General features: G+C 39.2%; 1 protein-coding gene across 1 annotated transcript in view; it reads left to right on the top strand.

The window, feature by feature from the left end:
* LOC117421153 (DENN domain-containing protein 4C-like) overlaps positions 1-21,256 on the top strand; it is a 79,948-nt gene extending 58,692 nt beyond the window's left edge. Inside the window, exons 21-33 of the mRNA XM_034035147.3 lie at positions 980-1,105; positions 2,160-2,300; positions 4,461-5,554; positions 6,752-6,950; positions 11,064-11,167; positions 11,500-11,675; positions 11,978-12,163; positions 12,636-12,819; positions 13,420-13,671; positions 14,637-14,754; positions 15,792-15,945; positions 16,644-16,708; positions 19,707-21,256. Coding sequence (XP_033891038.3) covers positions 980-1,105; positions 2,160-2,300; positions 4,461-5,554; positions 6,752-6,950; positions 11,064-11,167; positions 11,500-11,675; positions 11,978-12,163; positions 12,636-12,819; positions 13,420-13,671; positions 14,637-14,754; positions 15,792-15,945; positions 16,644-16,708; positions 19,707-19,843 — 2,936 coding nt within the window. The 3' untranslated portion in view covers positions 19,844-21,256. The remainder of the gene's footprint in view (positions 1-979; positions 1,106-2,159; positions 2,301-4,460; positions 5,555-6,751; positions 6,951-11,063; positions 11,168-11,499; positions 11,676-11,977; positions 12,164-12,635; positions 12,820-13,419; positions 13,672-14,636; positions 14,755-15,791; positions 15,946-16,643; positions 16,709-19,706) is intronic.
* Positions 21,257-22,051: the final 795 nt, after the last annotated feature.

The raw sequence follows: 22,051 nt of genomic DNA on the forward strand, positions 1-22,051 counted from the left end.
AAACAGATATCTTCTGAAGTTAAAACCATGGCCGTAGGCACATGGTTACAGCCTCATAATGACTTCACCATTTACGAGTACTAACCTTGTAAAGGACTAACCTGGCTGCAATTTTGTGCCGGAGTCTGTCCAGTACTGCGTACCTGTGGGTGGCAAAAACAGGCAGGAAGCTTTCTTATGTGTTCTATAGAGCACTGGACAGAGCTACCAATGGTTTGTTGGTTTTTCCAGGGTGTTCTGCAGATGGTATGGTAGATTCTGCCTAAATTATTTCTGATGTTAATTCTGCTAAGACTCTAAGTGAAAGCTGAGCCTGTGTCAGTTACATTTCCTTTAGACCACGCCAGGTTTAACAGCTACACTTATATAATTAACTATTTAAGGGTCTGGATGGAAGTTTAATTGCTTCAATTAAATCATTTAGAACAGGGTTAGAACAAAGACCAGGAGCGGAAGGGCCGACATTGGACACCTCTGCTTAAAACCTGTTTGCTAAACCAGTTTCCTCTGAGCTTCACGTTTCTTTGTCAGTGATGGTGCCATCTGGTGTTATGTTGTGATAATGCAGTCAGTTGTTTTGAAAACCTGGTTGTATCTATTAAATTAAAAGTTGTCTCTAAACTTGGACATTTTTATGTGTACTGGTAATTCACACTGGATGATGGGAGAAAAAAGGGTTTTGTCCCACAATGGAACCTGCATCTGTAGTAAATGTGTGTCTATATTTTATTAAAACAACATTAGGAGTTACTGATATATCTGCATGTCACAAAACAATAGTTAACACAATATTCTAGTCTTACTATACTAGCCATGATTTGATGAATTCCTTTTTATGACTTATGGGATGGAATGATCATTAGTGAATGGCTTAATAGGATATGGTGGTTTAGAGCACTCATCATAACGTGCACTAATGTAAAACACAAAGTTCTGTATGAAATGCGCTCAATTGCTCCTTGTCTTTTCCATGAATCAGGGGGTCAGTCTGACCAGGGATATGGTTCCAAGGATGAGCTGAGAAGGGATGGCTCTGATGGAGCTGTGGTCGCTGCAGCGCTGCTAAAGACGGGTCCATCCAGTAAAACCAAAGCAAAACAAGATGGTAATGTTTACAGTGAGCTTTCTGATACATCACATGTGTGGGTGGGTGGGTGTTATGAAAGTCTGTAGGAAAGCTTATATTTTGTTCATTATGTTTTAGAAATAAAACACAACCAGATATATACAGTATATACAAAATAAAGATAAACAGTCAATCGTGTTATAAATGGTAGACAATAAATGTTAAAAACTAATGAAACATTATGAAATTAGAAACCATTTTGGTTGTAAGTCTGATATTAAAGTCTTAATATATTAATCTAAGTCTCCCAAACAGCTAAAGTGTATAATTTACCTAAGACATTGGAAGACTAAATTCAATACATGTAAAATATGATTCGTTCAAATATTCACTGTGTGCTTCGTTTGAACCTTTACAGTACTTTAAGTCAAACTCCTTGAGCACCAAGGAGCATTATGAAGCATACAAGGGGTCCTAGTGCTCAATGATAACCATGAAATTACTGTTGCTGTTCCGCGAGGTATAGAGTCACTACATGAGCGCTGCCTGCGTCCTGTGCAATAGAGCTTTGCTAAGTCCGGAAACTTCTCTTCCATTCTAGTTGCCTATCATAGATCCATGTTGCTTAGGCTAGATCATTATCTCCTAAAGAAGTAAGAACCAGCACCATGTAGTGATCTGTCACTTTGAGTCAGGTTTCATTTTGTTTTGCTGGCACTGCAGTGCTGTAGATGGACCTGGTGCTTACTAATATAAAGACAATATGGCTGATCTAGCCTACGCTCCATATATCTATGACAGGCAACTAGAACAAAGAGCAGCTTCAAGTCAGCTTCAAATGCATCTTAACACAGATTTATCAACAAATTTGAGGGGACAGTAAAAAAAAAAAAAGTACTCTTACTCTTAGTATTGTAATGCTGCTTCCTTGAAACAGTTTTATTTTAAGACACTTTTTCTATACATGATTCACCATAGTTTCGCAGTGTTACAGCCATCACTTGACAATGTTGCTGTTAATAATGCTGTTTGATTTTCAACCATTTTGAGATCATTAAGATAGTAAAAAGGTAAAACTGCTATCTATTGCCAGGAGAGGGTGTGGCTAGCTCCTGTGGAGATGTCTTGTCTGTCACTGAACACCAGTGCCCCATAGACTCGCCAGCCTGTGGACACAGCATTGTGAAACTGTCCTCTGGGAGCTGTGACAGTGGGAGCAGTAGAGCCAGCAGTGGTAAGTCCTGCTTTAGCTGCTTCTAAGTAATATTTGATACTGGAGACGCCCACAGAGTAACATTGGAGCACTGCACTTGGATAGCTGCATTGAAGCAGTTTGATTATTATTCATGTAATGAGTGTATGCATAAGTTCAGGTAGCAGGCCGTGCATGTCAGTAGACTATTTTTTTTAGTAGTCTTTTTTTCTGCTTTATTATTTTAATGATGCAATACATAGCAAAATACAATTTATAAGAAACTAAATGTTTCGGCTAGTGCCTTTTTTTCTCCCCTGTGTTTGGAAGTTATGGATGCAATACAAACTAACATGGGTCTCCTGCAGGGTTTTAATTCCAATTTAAGCTCTCAATTAACATAACTGATCTAATTTATTTGTTCAATTGAATATATTTAATATTTAATATTACCGGCAGTAGTATACTGAATGCTGAAATAGCTGCTTAATCTCAATCATGGTCCTGGAGGGCTATTCCACTCCAGGTTTAACAGGTAAAATGATACAATTAACACTTCAGGTGTCTGGATGGAGATTGAATTGGTTCAATTAAACAGTTTAGAACAGGGTTGGAATAAAGACCAGGAGTGAAAGGAGCAACTTTGGCCGCCCCTGTCTTCAGTGTCCTCCGTGTTTACTATACAAAACACACTTGTGTCATTGTTATACTGAAGAATGCAACTTTTTGATTATCAACATGCAGCTTTTGATTGAAATGATGGGGTTAAATAAGTATGAAAAAACATGGCAGAAATCTTGTAATCTGATTGGCTCATTGCATTTAATTGCTGTCCACTTATTACTGCTTGCATGCGCTGCGGGTGTTGCTGCCTTTTTGCACAGGTATGGATTTTCTATCTTGATGTAATCTGTTCTGCAAATGCAGTAAGAAAATATTCTGGTCTTCTAGACCAACACGGTCTCACTGGATGGGCCGTTCCAAAGATTTAGATAAAAGCCCAGTTCTGGTTGTGCTTTGTTATTTTGCATATTAAGATGTTTTGACCTGTCACAAGTGAGGTACTGGCAAAGCAGAGTATATGATGTAATTCCTAAGCTATGTACTAGTGTGTTATGGCAGTACTTTATATATTGCCTTGGAAACTGCATTACAAATTTTCTGTGCCTCACAGTTTTAATGTGTTGCAGGCTCATTTGAGAAAGCATAAATTAGACACATACATCAGTGTGGATAATTTCTGACCTCTGTAAGCCTCATGGAACAATGTGGGTGTTCAATAACCATCCTATCAGAGCAACAAATGAACCAGCATTTCCTTAGAGAAAAATAAAAAATACAACACATTTTGATATATTATGCAGTACTGTATGTAGATTTGCATATCCTTGTAATGACTAGCCAGTGCATCATTTATACCCTCTTATTTAATCGCCTTTTGTTTTTACATTAGCTGTATTTAGGTTTAGATTTGGCCTTTGTTTTAAATCGACATGCAGTACCTTTCCTGGAATACACACAGCATTTCAGGAAATCCCCTGTACACTGACGCAGATTTTTGTTGAAGGTAGAAGTGCAAAGGAACACTAGAAAACCCCCCCCCCAGAAAATTAAAGAACATTTACTCCACAGACAGATTTGAGGGTTACTGCATTAAACTCTTATTTTAAATATAGACAAAATAAATATTTATTTTCTGCATCTTTTACTTAAGCAATCTGTGGTTTTCCTTGCTGCTTTACTTCTCCTATTGCGTTGCCCAGAAACACTTAACCTATTCACATTTCAGAGCAGGTCGAATGAGCACATTCTTTCCATTTCCAGAATTTGTTTTAATTTAGAAACAACATTATATATTTTTAGAAATTTCCATCAAAAGCGTTTTTGTTGCCTTAATGAGGGATGTTATTTTACCATTTCACTTTCTGTTTGTACTGCAGTATGGAAAGTGTGTTCTTTTTTTATTTGTTTTCCTATTTTTGTTAGTTTCTAAAAACCTAAAAAATATTTGCATGGTATTTAAAAAAACAAACAAACCAAAAAAACAATAATATTGAATTTTAAAAAGAAAATGTAACAGTTGTGATTTGGCATGTACATATTTCTGGAGATGTAGATGTGCAGTTGTGTGACTACAGCACGTTCTTTTCCGTTTGATTTGGTTGGTAATGCCCCAGGGCTGCTGTTCACTTCTTTCCCCAGGTGCCATTGAGGATTCTGTTGTTGAACAGGGTGCTCCAAAGATCCCCCGCGGACCCAGCGATGTAGGGCAACAGCAGCAGCAGCGGCAGAAAACTTTTGCAGAGCGGAGCTGTAGCTTCAGCGCAGACAGCCGGGCAGGCATGCTGATGAAGAAGGGGAGCCTGGACATGAGCCCTGACGAGATAGCCATCAAGATGGGTGCCGACGCCAAAATCCTGGCCGCAGCCCTGTCCAGCACCAAAACCTCACCATCTGCAGATAACGGCACCAAAGCCAAAAGAGAGCTGTCCTTCGAAGGAGTAGGGGAGCAGGAGAACAACACAGAGAGCAACATGCCTTCTAAGCTGCTGGAACTTTCAGAGGACCATGTGGAGAGTGATGTGGTAGACAATGTGACAGGCCCCCTGGTGGACACGGGAGAGATGGTGGTGCTCAGGAGCAAGCTCCGGGATGGAATAGAATTAGACCCATCAAAGAGAAATAGCTTGCACTCAAAGCCTGTTGAGAGGGAGGATGTGAAGGAGGGGGCTGATCCCTTGTCTCTGTTGTGGTCAGAGAGTGTGGAGTCCATATCGGTCCAGAGCGAGGAGAAGATTGTCCCTGTTGTGGTCTCCAGAAACCTTGCCGATGAGATTGAGATGTACATGAACCTCAAGAGCCCCTTAGGAGTCAAGTCCACCAGCATGGAGCTCCACAAGGGGGAGGTGAAGCAGGAGGATACCCATTCAGGAACAGCAGTCCTTGAGCGCAGGTCTAGTCTGCCCGCTGACGCCGTCCCGCAGACCGCCTCTGTCGCACCCAAGCGCAGCCCGGCCGTGACACGGTCCAAAACATTTACGGGGAAGCCCAAGACCTCCAGCCAGACGCCCACACGGGCCCAGAATCTGCGCTCTAGTTCCCTGTCTGCTCTGGTGCGCTCCTCCCAGAACGGCTCTCTTGGCTCTGTTATGAACAGCATCTCTGGCCTAAAGATGGACAACCTGCTCTCTGGACCCAAAATGGACGTTCTCAAGTCGAGCATGAAACAAGCTGCTAACGTTGCCAGCAAAGTGTGGGGAGCCGTGGCGTCGGCCTATAGTTATTCAGATGATGAGGTTAGTCCTGTGTATTGTCTACTTTTTTGGCAAGCCTTTTGTCCAGCACTTGGCCATATTCTTGAAAGCCTAGATATACTCCAGCAATACCCTTTTACTGGTATCTCCCTGCCTTTTAATTATTTAATAGAGAAATATGTGTACACCAATATAATTAAGGTTGATTTTCAGGCAGGAAGACTAATAATGAGCAATTATGTAGAAAAGGTGTAGTCTTGCTGTGGGCATACAATAGCTGCATTGTTTTTGTTGTTATATCCTCATACAACCTAATGTAGCTCTTACTCCTGCTGTCTGCACCAAAAGTTTTAATGAGCTGTAATGAAGGACAATCTATTCCGTCATTACAGAGCAGGTTTGTCATTCTAATAGCCGTACTTCTATTGAACCCTTTGACACATGATAACCACTTATCAATACCAGAACCAGGATGCTGTTTCAAAGTCTCTGGCTTATCTTATTACTAGTGTCTCTGACTAATATCATAAGTAGAGAGATTCCGAGAGCATAATTACAACAGCTACTTAAGAAGGGAGTATCTTTTGATGAAATAACGAGTGAAGTCTATTTTCATCACATGATAAATAGCTGATGTAACTCTAATTTATATTTCTTTTGATTTTTGACACAACCTGCTACCAATAAAATAAAAATGTAATTTCTTTTAAAAAAAATGGTGTTAATTCAGGGTTTTGCAGACCAAAATGGTCATGAAATAGACAAACCTAATAATAGTTGCTTTAAAAATGTGGGTCGATTTATCCAGAAAATCTTCTAACCAAACTGCTTTGGTTTTAATGACCAATGATTTAGATTTATTATTTTTTGGACCTCCCGTTCTAAAGATAAATGAAGCCTGCCCATTTGAGAACACTTTTAGGCCTTTCCTAAAAAGCAAAATGTTGAAATTCTGTTTTATAAATCCCATTGGAATCAAACGTAAACAGTAACTCTTTAAAAGGAAAGTGTGTCAAGCAAAGTCTCTTTACATGATGGAATAACACCACCAGCTCCACTCTGAACACACAAACATACATCCCAGGTCATATTTTTTTTAATATCCGGTCACAGTGATTGGTCATGACATTCTCGGTCACGTTTAAGCCATTTGCAAGTTTAACTATTATTGTTATTGTTGTTATTGTTTTTATTGTTATTCTTGTTGTTTTAGTTTTTGTTAAATTGTGTATTTTGAAGGAGGAGAATTCCCGGAGTGATAACAGCTTCCCTGTTGGTTTGGAAGACCATCTCCGAGGAGCGGGAGGAGGAGGAGGAGAGAGCCCAAGCTCGAGGGGCATGATTCCTGGCCTGGCCTTGAATGGCCTGACTCAGAGCAGCACCAGCCTGGGCAGTAGCAGCAGCAGCAGCGACACTGGGAGACTGCAGCACTCTGCCTGTAAGCCTCCTCACAGTCAAGTTCACCACTCTAAAGCGACCAGTCAGAGCAGTGTGATCCAAAGGGCTGTTAAATATTTCATCCACCCTTTTTAGCATTCTCTCAACTTACAGTACTGTTACTAATAAAACATTGTGTATACAGTTACTAGTTATGAATAAATAAACAACAATTATATTTTGCTAAGCCTTCAATGAGCAGGTAAAGTCACAGAACTGAACTTGAAGCTACTGCACAAACAACTGCAGTGTGATAAGTGTTACAGAAACTTGGTTATCCGAGAGTGATGGAGATGAATATAATATTAGTGTTTATACACTGTATAGGAAAGACAGGCAGGACAGAAAAGGTGGAGGGGAAGCACTATACATCAAAAATAGTCTTGAAGTCCAGGTGTTCAATCTGGAAGAAAAAAACAATGCAGAATCAACATGGATCAGAATAATGAACAAAAATTGAAAGGGCATAATAATTGGGGCATGCTATAGACCGCCAAATTCAGATACAGAGCAAAATAATCTGTTATACAATGACATTTGAAATGCATGTAGCAGAGGAGAAGCCAAACTAATGGGGGATTTCATGACTGCCAAAATTGAAATGGTAGAAATTACAAATGACTGCTTCCTAACGCAATTTGTCAAGGCACCGAATAGAGGAGGAGCATGCCTTGATTTAGTCTTTTCAAATAACGAAGACAGAATAACTAAAACACACATTGGAGAACCTTTGACAAATTTAGATCACAACATCCACAGAGAAAGGATGGCTATTTTTCAAAAATGTAGTACTAGAGGTGCAAAACAAATTACATCCCAAAAGTAGACAATCAAAATCTAAAACAAAATGGTTTAATAGATCAATTAAAAAAACTATTCAGAGAAAAAAGGCATTTTAAAAGGGACCAAGAACAAAGTACATAGAAAGAGTACTTGAAACTGCAAGCACAAGTCAAAAAGGAAGGCCAAGAGAAATAAACACTGCCAAGGAGGCTAAAACCAATTCCAAGTTTTTCCAATATTATAACGGCAAAAGAACATTGAAGGAGGAAGTAAAATATCTAAGAGATACAAATGGCAACGTCATAGATGAAGAGAAAAAAATAGCAAATATATTAAATGATTACTTTTCAAGGATACGGGCAACATGCCCAACATGTCAACCTGTTCCTATCCAGTTTTAAATAATTTTAGCATACGAGGGTGAAGTGTTAAAGGGACTAGGAGCTCTTAAAATAAACAAATCCCCTGGGCCGGATGAAATCCTTCCAATAGTACTCAAAGAAATGAAAGAAGTTATTTACAAACCGCTAACCAAGATCATGCAACAGTCTCGGGACGGGATGTACAGACAGACTGGAAAATTGCAAACGAAATACTGATCCACAAACAGGGAGACAAAACCGAACCAGGTAACTACAGACCAATAAGCCTGACTTCTATTATATGTAAACTTATGGAAACTATAATAAGATCCAAAATGGAAAGTTTCCTCTATGGTAACAGTATCCTGGGAGACAGTTAGCATGATTTTAGGAAAGGGTGTCTAACTAACCTGCTTGATTTTTTGAGGGTGCAACATCGACAATGGATAATTGCAAAGCACATGACATGGTTTATTTAGGTTTCCAGAAAGCTTTTGACAAAGTCCTGCATAAAAGATACATTTTCAAACTAAACGCAGTAGGGATTCAGGGAAATGCATGCACATGGATTAGGGAGTGGTTAACATGTAGAAAACAGAAAGTACTGATTAGAGGAATCAGTATTAGGTCCTCTGCTCTTCCTAATCTACAATAATGACTTAGATTCTGGTATAGTAAGCAGGGTTGCCAACTATTTTTACAAAAACCTGCCTAAAACCCACCCAATCAGGAGCGTAAGTAAGCGTTGTGACATCACAATCACCTCTGATGTTCCTCATTGTAACAAATAGCAATTACACTATTTGCAATTGCAACTTTTTTGTGTTTTATGTGCTTAATTACCAGGGATCCTAGGAATCCGTTTGCTGCGGAATAACGCTGAAAAACACAGATTTTCTATGCTTTCGGAAAATTTTTATTTTTACTCTTGCAAGGCTTTTTTTTTTTTTTTGCTTTAAATTCAGTAAATATACTTGTTCAATAAAACTGCTTCTGGTGAACGAGGCACACTGTCACATTCATGCTGAAAAGTAGCTGCAGTTTACTTCAGTATCCAGTGCGTTTTTACTACTCAACAAGCTGTTTAAAGATGACGAAAACTATAGAAATCACACCTAAATATCGGGTCAATGAGTTTGGCAATCCAGGTGACAAAGACTAACTCGAGATAAACTAATATAAATACTATTTTTTGGTCTTTTATTAGTACACAGATGTATTTGTAATGTGTAAAGTAAAATTGTAGGCCTATGTTTGTTTATTATTGATTGATGGCACTCTGGTGAGTTTGTGGAAATTCCTTCGAATTTGAAAGTGTACCAATTAATGCTTCCTGAAAAAACGAACTGTTATTCAATAGTACTGTTTGCGTATCTTATAATGTGACATGGGGGGCACTCAGTTTTAGCCTTTTATTTTAATTGAGGAATAATGCTAATACGAATCAATCATTCCTTTTCTATAATCAAGTAAAACCCTTGAACAAATTCTCATTTGCAATAATGCCTGTTACCAGACTGTGCCTTTTAGAAAGTGCTACGTTTGTAGCCCAAAGTAATAATGAAATGTACGTCTAGCAACAGTGATGTAAACACTAAGGGTTGTGTATCATATAGCTTAGTATTTTGCTTAAAAATATCGTAAATATTTTAAAACTATTCAAAATATGTCCAAATGTAATACCCGCACAAATGCCCAAAACTAGCCCTAAAAATAGGCACACGCCCAAAGCCATTTTTTCATTTTTTTTGTATTTTTTCAATACAAAAAAATACAAGCCCAATTGGGCGTGAACCCACCCTATCTGGCAACACTGATAGTAAGCAAACTTGTTAAATTTGCAGACGACACAAAAATAGGAGGAGTGGCAAACACCATTGCAGCAGCAAAGGTCATTCAAAATAATCTAGACAGCATTCATAACAGGGCAGACACATGGCAAATGACATTGAATATAGAAAAGTGTAAGGCAATAAAAATGTCCATCATAAATACCATATGGGAGATGCTGTAATTGAAGAAGAAATCTATGAAAATGATCTAGAAATGTATGTTGACTTAGAAATGTCTTCATCTAGACAATGAGGGGAAGCTATCAAAAAAAAAGGCCAACAAAATACTCAGATATAGTGAAAAGTGTTGAATTTAAATCAAGGGAAGTAATGTTAAAACTTTACAATGCATTAGTAAGACCTCATCTAGAATATTGTGTTCAGTTCTGGTCACCTCGCTACAAAAAGGATATTGCTGCTGTAGAAAGAGTGCGCAGAAAAGCGACCAGAATTATTCCTGGTTTAAAAGGAATGTCATATGCAGACAGGCTCAAAGAATTGAATCTATTCAGTCTTGAACAAAGTAGACTACGCGGCAATCTGATTCAAGCATTTAAAATTCTAAAAGGCATTGACGATGTCGACCCAGGGTACTTTTTCGACCTGAAAAAAGAAACAAGGACCAGGGGTCACAAGTGGAGATTAGATAAAGGGGCATTCAGAACAGAAAATAGGAGGCACTTTTTTTACACAGAGAATTGTGAAGTCTGGAACCAACTCAGTAACACCCAGTAATGTTGTTGAAGCCGACACCCTGGGTTCCTTCAAGAAGTTGCTTGATGAGATTCTGGGATCAATAAGCTACTAACAACCAAATGAGCATGATGGGCCGAATGGCCTCCTTGTTTGTAAACTTTCTTATGTTCTTAATCCAGTGCTAAATGTTAACTGCTTTTTACTTTCTTCAGCATGACTGCTAAACAAACAGCAATGTGAAAGCAATTATAGCCTACAAGTTGGTTGTTACTATTAGTAAAGTTTGAGAGTGAAGTGTTTTATCTGCCATAGAAAGACATGTCATGTAATACTATATTGAATGTTTTGTATTTATTGTATAACTTGTTTGTATGTATTATTTCTAAACTTTTCTTATCGGTGTGTGCCATGCAGTGCTTACAAGAAACTTTCTCCTTGTAGATATGACCCCAAGAAGTGTGAAAGGACCAGAATCTGAAAAATCTGAGCTTAGTTCATCTCATCATGCCAGTACCGCAAGCATATATCAGAACTGTGCACTGGAGGTGAGAACTGAATACACATTTATATATTAGACTTAAAAACAGCTTGTGTATTGTGATTGATTAATTATATGACAAGTCCAGTCTGTTTTCCACCCTTTAGATTTCAAGTTTCTATAGCTCTATTTTTTTCATTAAAGTTCCCTGATATTGTTTATTTTATTGTTGAGTAGCACTGTGCATTTGGCATGATACGGAGAGAAACTCCAATAGATACTTGTTTTGAACTTTCTTGGTTATTTTCCACAAACTTACACTGATGCATGGAGACCAATTTAGTTCCAGACCTTTTTTTATAATATAGGGGAGCTAATGCATCCTCTTCTCCCGTCTAGGTGTTAATGTCCAGCTGCTCGCAGTGCCGAGGGTGTGAAGCCCTGGTTTATGATGAAGAAATAATGGCTGGATGGGCTGCTGACGATTCCAATTTAAACACCACATGCCCCTTCTGTAAAAGCACTTTCCTTCCTTTGCTCAATATTGAGTTTAAAGACCTCCGAGGCACTGCCAGGTGATTTACTCCTTAAATAAGTAATTAAATCGAGACAAGTATAGAGCAGTATTGGTCAGATCTAGTTTCATGCTTGCTGGAATCTTTAAGCAGGTGTAGCGACAAAATTGTTGTTTTTTCTTTTTTATAAGAACTTGTGTGCTGTTGTATTAATTTTCTTTTGCACGTATTGTAAATTGCTGTTCAGACTTCAGAACAATGTGCAGTTTAACAATTTGAAGAAAAAATAATTGCCATCATGCAAAAGGTTTGATGAGGTGCTATTATGAAAAGCTCCTATTAATATTTTATTTGTTGCACAGTTTTTTCCTGAAGCCCAGTACATCTGGGGATAGTATACACAGCACTAACATTCCCATGACAACGGAGCCTGTGGAGCAGAAAACCGGCCCTACAGCTCCTGAAGCAGCCAATCTGATTGGTGTTTCAGATTCACCACAAGCCAGTCCCTCAGCACCTCCAGAGCTGAATGCTGAGGAAAAGAACAGGTAACTATCAAACAGTGGAAAGATTGGAGTTATGACCTTGGAACACCAAATGGTTTATTGCCTCAGGCGGTTCTGTTCATTAGTTGTCTTCTTAAACTTGGCTTCATGTGGTGGTGGTGGTTGTTGTAGTTAGTTAGCCAGAACTAACCCACTAAACCATCAGATTCCTCTTTCCAATTGACACTGAATGGCCTATCAAAGCATTCAACATTATGTATCCTGTTAATGTATTTTGTTCTCTCCTTCCCATTTATTTCACCATTACCACCATTTAGTTCCATCTTCTTTAATTGTTACCTAATGGGGTTAAGGGTGCATGTCCAGAAAAAACACATATAGACGTCTTCCATATAAGGGACAATTTCTAATAAATTATTAAACAATTTAGGTAAAAACAATGACTTGGATTAGAAAACAAAAATAAAAGAAGAAATTTGACATTCACCTCCAGTGTTTCTGATTTACTGAACAGTGAAAATACACAGGGAGGCCAGATTGACCCACTGGGACTGAACGACAGACTCCCACACAAACGAGGGGCGTCTTTGACGCGAAGCAACAGCGTTGGGGGACCCCTGCAGAATATGGACTTTTCCCAGCGGCCGTCCCATGGCGTTTCAACAAGCAGCCTTCCCAACAGCCTGCAGGAGGTTGTGGTGAGTTGCTGCATTAAAACACGAGGCTGTAACTCCCCATACACGTGATTCCAACCGCCCCATAGCACAGCCATATGAAAAAATAACAACCAGACCCAGACAGCAACCTCCTGCTACTGTACAAGATTGGGTCTTGTTAAATGACATTGAATGATGGTGACCTGTCAGCCCTTCTAAAAGTTTACCATAGGAAAAGCACAACAAAGTGTAATAAAGCATAGAGAAAGCATACAGCATTGTAAAGAATAATTTTTATTATTATTATTATTATTATTATTATTATTATTATTATTAACTGTATAATCGTATTAGTGCTCCAAGTTTATAAAGATGATTCAAAATCTTTAATGTTTCTATTCTAGCTTCCCTAATCTTCACATGAAACTAGTATGTCTTTGCACTATTTGAGAACACCTAACCTGCTACATGAACAGTTGTAATTTTAGCAGGGCAGACAAAGCTATAAAGATTGGTGTTAAATTAAATTCAGTGCTGTCAAATCTTCTTTTATTTGCTTACATATTACATTGGATTAAAAAAAAAAACGCACTTTTGAACCCTTGTGAATTACACATTGTACAATTGTGACATTGTTCCTAGGATCCACTGAGCCTGACTAGGAAGCCCAATCCTATGCCAGTGTCAGTCCCTTACCTCAGTCCTCTGGTGCTGCGCAAAGAGCTAGAGTCTCTGCTGGAGAATGAGGGGGAACACGTTATCTACACCCACAAGTTCATCAATCAGCACCCCATCATCTTCTGGAACCTCGTCTGGTACTTCAGGAGACTGGACCTGCCCAGCAACCTGCCCGGCCTCATCCTAACATCCGAGCACTGCAATAATGGAGTGCAGGTCAGTCAGTCAGTGTCTGTGTTTGACGTCAGATAGCAAACGTTTCCAAAGTTAGTACTTACACAGCATAATGCACGGCTTGAGTGTTACATATTTTGGGGTGAAACAATTCCATCTTTGCTTCCTATGCTCCTAGAAACGGTGGGATGCATTGGGTTAATGAGCTAGCCTCTCACCTCTGGAGACCTAGGTTTGAAGCTTAAAGTAGGTCACAGTGATAGATGTTTGGTGGTCTCAACTTCATCACAAAACCATCACACAATTTGACAATTGTCCCTTTTTGACTTAAGGATGGGATAAAGAACTGATTCCTTACATTTTAGCATGGCAGTCCCACCAGGGCATGTTTGTGGAAACCTGATACAGTAATCTGTCGTGTATCCAACTGTGGTGGGACCAGAGTAAGGGCGGATATGTAAAAAGCCATATAAATGAATCCTGTTTTAAATATCATTATACACAGCTGTAACAATTACCGATATTCACACAATTATTGTGAGATTCAGCTTTTATTAGGGAGCTCCCCTAAATCCCTTGTTTAGAAAGATACAGGGTATTAATGGTTGTGACAGAGTAGCCATCTGCCGTGTGGATGGATGCATTCACTGCTGAGTGACAGGCAGGAGATTGAAACAGTGGTTGAAGTTTATAAGCCCCGCAGGCGAACATGATTTATTTACATATCAACACACCGAACAACTCACATGACACTACCAGCAATGGCAGAGCACAGAGTACGTACACAGTGTATGAAAACTTTGGTGGGATCTACAATCTCAGAACTAATCTTCTCTGTTCAATAATAAACATACTCCAGCTACTTGCCCGGCTGTGAACTAAATAACCTTTTGTCTTTCTTTCTGTATTTTCTAATGTTATAAATATATCAGTTAATGGTTGATTTCTCCACATACCAAAGCCTTTCAGATTTTTAGTAATGACTTTTCTCTCCCTGTTCTTGGCAGCTTCAACAGACGTCTCTGTCTCAGGACAGCAAGCAGGTGTTCGTGCAGCTGCTGTGGGACAACATCAACTTGCACCAGGAGTCTGGAGAGCCGCTGTACCTGTGCTGGAGGAGTTTATGTAATTGTACTTTAAACATACATGTAGTCACTTTGAAACCCAAAGGAACCCCTCACTACATATGTATTCTTTCACTTGTATTGAAAAACAAATTCAACCTCTGAGGTTTACTGGCTGTAAGAAGCTGGTGACCGTTTAGTCAATGGACATGTAGGTATATTTGAGATGTTCTTGATTCCTAGAAGAGGTGGGGGAAAAAATGATATTACTAAATTGCATTTTACTCTTTTAAAACTGAATTTCCAGCAGTGTTACTGTATAAAATTAAACTGAATTGTTTAGGGGCTCCAGAGTGGCGCATCCAGTAAAAGCACTTGCGTAGAGTGCAGGATGCGCTCTATAGTCTGGACGTCGAGAGTTCGAGTTCAGGCTATTCCTTTGACGACCGAGGACGGGAGCTCCCAGGGGGCGGCACTCAATTGGCCGAGCGTCGTCCGGGAGGAGGGAAGGTTAGGTCGGCCAGGGTGTTCTCAGCTCACCGCACACCAGTGACCCTTGTAGTCTGGCCGGGCGCCTGCGGGCTTGCCTGTAAGCTGCCCGAGGGCTGCGTTGTCCTCCGACGCTGTAGCTCTTGGGTGGCTGCATGGTGAGTCCGCAGTGTGAAAAAAAGCGGTCGGCTGACGGCACACGCTTCGGAGGACAGTGTGTGTTCGTCTTCGCCCTCCTGAGTCAGCGCAGGGGTGGTAGCAGTGAGCTGAGCATAATAAAATAATTGGCCATTCCAAATTGGGAGAAAAATAATAAAAATAATTGGCAATGGCTAAATTTATAAAAAAACAAACAAAACGGAATTGTTTACATTAATAGTTCCATCATATACAGTGCACCCCTCCCACCCCCCCATTCAACCCACAAGACCGACTTCCTGCCTTGTACAGTATTGTACACCTTGTAAAACACCCACCTCTTAACTACCACATTTTCTGACTGAATTAATATGGTGTCTTAAAAGAAGAAACACTAATATTAATGTTAGCCAGAAAGTTCTCCTTGTGAAGTTGACATTCAAACCTCCCACTTGTGTTATCTTTTAACAGTGGAAAGGAAAGCTTTACTGTCCCCCACGGATCACCAGGAAACAAGGACTCTGCTGAACTCCATTGTGCGAAACATCCAGACTAACGATGTGTATGGACCCATCAATCTGCTCCTGAGGGAGATCAAGAAGCACCCAGACATTAAACGCCAAAGGTGGGTACCAGGTATTACTGTACAGTGCCTTGGGTACTGTGTCAGTCGGCTCATTACAAAAGCAGCTGGAGTCATGAGTAGTCAAACTCTTGTTGGAGCCAAGATGATTAAAAGAATATCATATAAGAAAAATGGTCCTTTTTATGAAGTTGCTTAAAGTCGCCATGAAAGGACACACTGTCTTATTATTTTTAATAAAAAATACAAATCGTTTTCCATTTATTCTTGACTTGCCATTTAATAGTTTGAGATTTCAGATAGATTTGGTGTGCCAGTTCTTGTGTTCTATGGAGGCCTGTGGATAGTCTTAAATCTTCCAACTTGGCACCTCACATTTTGTACTGTAAGTCATCTATATTAGAGAATTACTGCATGAGGTAGTGTGGGATATGAGAATCTAATGCTATCCGAGGGTGGGTTGCTTATTGTGGGGGGCTTGCTCTACTTCCTTTCACTTTGACAGCGTGCACTGGGGTTGTGCTCTGTTGCTGGTGTTAATGAGTGCGTGTTTCCCGTAATAATTGGCCTGTTATTAGGGGAAATATCAGCTGGATGAGTCCACTGAAAAAATTTCTCACCCGTTATTGGTAAATTCAATATGGTGATCTGAAACACAACTTTAACATATTTGACACTCCTGTCAGGGGTAATGTGTGTATTTTTTGTATGTTAACTCTGGTCTGTTTACTCTTTTGCAGGAGCATTTACAGAGAAATCCTGTTCTTGTCACTGGTGTCTCTGGGGAGAGAGAATATTGATATCGGTGAGACAGATTATTTTTATATATGTATATATATATAGAGTGAATTACCTTTGTTGCCTTTAAGTGCAAAAGCGCACTGCCACCAAGCCACCCGTTGCAATGTTTATTTAAGTAACTTAAATACTTCCTGACAACGCTATAGCAACGGAACTAAACAAAACATCAATGCACAGTTTATTTTCATCATGGGTTACATATATAGGTTACAGTAAGTGTGGGGGGAGAAGAGAGTCCAGAATAAAATGCAACAATGTTTTATTTTATTCTTATTGCAGTAGTACAATACACATTTCTGAGCAGAGTTGCGTTATTTGAATGAGACATCATTCAATATCAGCAAGAGTCTAATAATCACAGTTAAGTTTAAACGTGCAAAAGCCACCCAGTTAAATATAGTTACCTGAAACAACCAAACAACATGTGTTTGTGTTTGTGTGCTTTGTACCACTCGGAAGCATGATCTTACTGTTTAGTTTAACCCACATCTCCACTCAGTAAATATAGGCCTATTTGTATTATTTAAACGATAATAGCCTTTCTTTCTAATAAAACTAATATATAGTGACAAAGTTGTAACATTTAGTCTACATGTCAATTGTTGCCTATTTATTTTAATCGTAGCCTCTATTTTCATTAGGATTTCTACGCGTATGGTCACATGACAGTACAGGGCCACATAGGATGCAGTTTCTCATGCTACACCAGTAGGACTTTGTATCTCCTACTACTCAAACTCAATTATTGTAAGGTGACATTGGTTTTATGTTGGGAAATATTTTTAAGAAAAAAAAAAAACATAAAACCAATGTCACCTTACAATAATTGAGTTTGAGTTTGAGTGTTTTAAAATAAAATATCAAACAGAACAAAATTTCAGTGTACCATTTGTAATTCAGTAATATGAGAGAATTGGTCAGGGGTCTGAATACTTTTGCAAGGCACTGTGTGTGTGTGTGTGTGTGTGTGTGTGTGTGTATATATATATATATATATATATATATATATATATATATATATATATATATATATATATATATATATATACTGATTTAAGAATCTGTATAAATAGCCATTCGATTTCAATTAACATAAGAATAGAGAAAGACGACCATGCCCTGCTTGAGTACTGAAGATCACCTGGTTGCTGTCTGTGAGAGAAGTTGCCTGTAGAATGAGATGTTCTGCTTCAACAATCAGCAGACTAATCCAGAGAAACCAGGAAACCTGCTCTGTGAGGGACAGGCCACGTCCTGGAAGGCAGAGTGTCACCACACTGGCCCAGTACATCCGACTAATCAATCTGCGTAATCGTTTTAAGACTGCAGTGGCTACAACACGAGAAATTCCAGCAAGATAACCCGCGCATCAGCAGAATGACTGAAGTTCGCCTTCTGCATGAAAATGATTTGCATACTCTGAGGCCGTTCAGGGGTAACATGTTGACAGCTGAGTGATGAAATCGCCGTAGCGGCAGAGAGAGTGGTGGAGTGTTTTATTCACCGATGAATGCCGTTTTGCCCTTGACAAACCTAACAGAAGACAACGTCAGCGTCTTAGGAGGCTGTGTGGTCCAGTGGTTAAAGAAAAGGGCTTGTAATCAGGAGGTCCCCGGTTCAAATCCCACCTCAGCCACTGACTCATTGTGTGACCCTGAGCAAGTCACTTAACCTCCTTGTGCTCCGTCTTTCGGGTGAGACGTAATTGTAAGTGACTGATGCATAGTTCACACACCCTAGTCTCTGTAAGTCGCCTTGGATAAAGGCGTCTGCTAAATAAACAAATAATAATAATAATAATAATAATAATAATAATAATAATAATAATAATAATAAAAATAATAATAATAATAATAATTAATAATAATAATAACATGTGTGCTGACTGTTGCGTTGTTCAAACCAATCAGTGGAAGTGTGATGATGTGGGGAGGAATCTCCTTTAACACAAGAATACCTTTGGTGCAGATTGAGGGCAACCTTACTACTCAGCGAGACAAAGTCCTTGAGGCAACAGTTTTTCCGTTCCTGCAAGCCAATCCGGAAGTGTCGATTTTCCAGCAGGACAATGCCAGACCACAAAGTGCTAGAATTACAATTGCAAGACTTCAAGAAAACAATGTCGAGGTCTTGCTGTGGCCAGCTTTTTCTCCTGACCTGAGTCCAATAGAACATCTTTGGGACCAAATCACGAGTGTCATCCACAGGAGACAACCGCGACCAACCAACCTTCACCAGCTGGCTGCAGCTGCACAGAAAGAATGGCGGAACATCGCAGAGCATTCTATCCAAAGGCTGATCAGGTCTATACGTCAGTGCTGCCAGGATTGTGTTAATGCTCAGGGAGGTCATACCCGATACTAACTTTGTAATGTTTTCATTTTGACAGTGCGTCAAGTTTCATACTGAAAACTTATCATGGTTCTTTGATCTATATTTTTGTTCACGTTTTCTGTGATTTTGTTTGACATATATGTTTAAACTATTTGATTAAATCCATTAGACCTGAGTGTTGCGCTTCTTTTGTGCATCAGTTAGGTCACAGCAGTGTATTGCCAGCAAAACAAAAGGAACATTGATTCAAAGTGTCAGATGACTAGATGTTGGCTGCTCTTACTTATGTAAAGTCACTTTGGCTGCTTTAGTCTTTATTACACATATCTATGACAGGCAATTACAATTGAAGAGCAGATCAAGGACTCCAGTAAAAGCAACTTCACACAGACTTATTAAAAAATAAACACACAGTATTTGAGTAATTCCAATAAAACCACTCAATTTGCAAACGTCATAAAAACATAAATTCCATTTGAATAATTTTTCTCTTCAAGAAAAAATACCAAAAAGATATACATCAGACCTGCAGCTATATTTGATGGATACTGCCATTGAACCTCTGATGTCAAACATTCTTTATCACGCTCAACTGAACTTCAATTGTCTGGTTATTTCTAAATCATTCATGTCTACCTCCATTAAAATTCAAACCTGTGTGGTTTCAGAGGCCTTTGACAGAGAGTACAAACTGGCATACGACATGCTGAGCCCGGATCAGCTCAAGGCCCTGAGCAGGATGGATGCCCCTCCAAGCAAGAGTGTCCAATGGTGCCTGAAATGCTTTGGGGCACCGGTGATCTGAGGAGCAGCCGCGGAAGCTAAAGGAAGGCAACCACTAGAGGAAAGTGAGCTCGACACCTACCATGGCCATTCAGGATCACACAACCTTGGCTTACTTGTCACCTCTGCATAAATGCAGGACTCCTGTTTCACAGTGGTGGTGTGTAAAGGGAGGGATTGCTTTTTCATGCTTTTTCTCCTGTTCCTTTTCCGAAAGGCTGCTGTTTTCCCCTACAGAATTGTTAGATCTAACTCTGGTTTAATACTTAAATTGACTGCCAGGCTTAAGGAGAATGACTGGAACTTGCTCCTCCAGCTTTTAGCTACAATATGTACATTTGTTATGGTATCTGTGGTCAATCCCTTCACCTATATTTAATATTTACCCCCATCATAAGCCACTGCTCAGCAGGAGGTGCTGGTGGGTCAGGCTGGACTGGAGTAGATTCAGCCAGGTTACCACATAGCCATTGTCACAGCTGCTTCTGCTTGTTTGCAAGATTGTCCCTGGGAGAAGTTGACTGTGCAGCATTGTTAGGTTAGCAAAGTTCAGTAGCATCTTGCCCTAAAACCTGTTTCAGTTCTAATTAAAAGTTGTTGTTTTTTTTACATTGTCAGTTCACTTGTTTTAGTTTTTTTTCCATGAATAATAAACAATAAAAATCTGAACCAGGGTTGCTTTTTAAAATTTGATTTTTTTTTCTTTTAGTCCCTCTGTAATGCATAGGGCTCCATGTTAGTCTTTCTGTTAGGATTCAGTCTTAAAAGCCCCTCCGTGGTGGCTATGTTTTCCAAAAGAATGCAGTCTGTACAGCGCCTGTGCAACTTTTAACTGTATTCGAATATTACATTCTGTAAAAGAAAAAAAAAAGTTTTATACAGTCCATTGGGTGTCTTGTAATCAGCCCTCAAATCTTAAATGATTACAATGTTGTGAATGTGTTTTCAGATTGTCAATGTAATCATTTTGTTAAGTACATTCCAGCAGCTTTGAACATTAACCAGATTAGTGTTTCTTGTCCTGAATGAGGGTGGCGTTTAAAAAAAATAAATAAATAAATAAATGCAGCTTAACACTTGAGTTGGGTGTAATTATGTTAATACAACTCCTCTGAGATGGGATATGAATCAAGAAGTGTGAAGTATGTACAATCTTTAAGATTAAGGCTTGAAATCACACTGCTCAAATTTGTACATTAAATGGCCCAAGGGGTTATTTTTACTTGTTTTGCAACGTCGTGATATCCAGCGATACCAGCACATATGAAATTGTATATTTTAACATTTCCAGTTTTTAAATTGCAGTATGTGCCGTTTAAAATCTGTATAGTTTCAACAGTTCCCTTAAAAAAACTGCTTAGCGTTTTCTTTCAAACAGTGTCATGTTGTCTATTCTGAATTGTAATGCAATAAATAACATTTCTTCTGATTTTAATGCAGTGTTTACTGATTTGGTTACATTTCTTATGCAGAATGGGTGGGAAGAGGTGAATGTGTTCCATTGTCTTGTCTCTAACTTGCCTCCTCATCTTCTAAAGGACATGATGTGGCAGTGAGTTTTTTTTATTTTGAATGAATTTGTTTTACTTTTTGAGCTGCTGCTCTTAGAAAACAACCAAGACCAAAGTTTTCTTTTAGCAATGTTGAAATTCCATCTTCTAGCATTATGCAATCCATTAAAGACGGCTGATCCATTACTCTGTCCCCAAAGACAGAAATACTGCAGAGACCTGTTCTATATCTTGTGGTGCAATCAAGTCATGGAAATACATTTTGAATCTCACAACATTTTCTCTCAATATTCACAAAGAACTTTCTCACTTTATTACCAGAGCGCCTCCAAAAGGTATTTGACACCACTAACGTTTCCTGTTTTACTCCACTGCTTACAGTACTTATTAAATATCTTGCTATTGCTGAGTAGAATGTCTGTTCTTCAGTGCTCTTCATTTACTGCCAATGCAGAATGACCGAGTCTGTGTATTTTCCATTTCACCACAAATAATTGGATTTCTGCAATGGTAACTGCCGAGACTGGTATTGCATTGAATGCAGTATCCAACAAACCACAGCAATACGACTTGGCACGCGATTAAGCAACAGCCATGTATGCAGTTTGTAAGTATGTTTTAAAATGTGTTTTGAACTGAAGCCAGGCACTATGGAATCCTAACAGCCGTACTGTACCAAGAAGTGATACAGCTGCATGGTTTTCCACTAATAACGAATG

Source organism: Acipenser ruthenus, chromosome 1, assembly GCF_902713425.1.
Source record: "Acipenser ruthenus chromosome 1, fAciRut3.2 maternal haplotype, whole genome shotgun sequence".
Taxonomy (NCBI): domain Eukaryota; kingdom Metazoa; phylum Chordata; class Actinopteri; order Acipenseriformes; family Acipenseridae; genus Acipenser; species Acipenser ruthenus.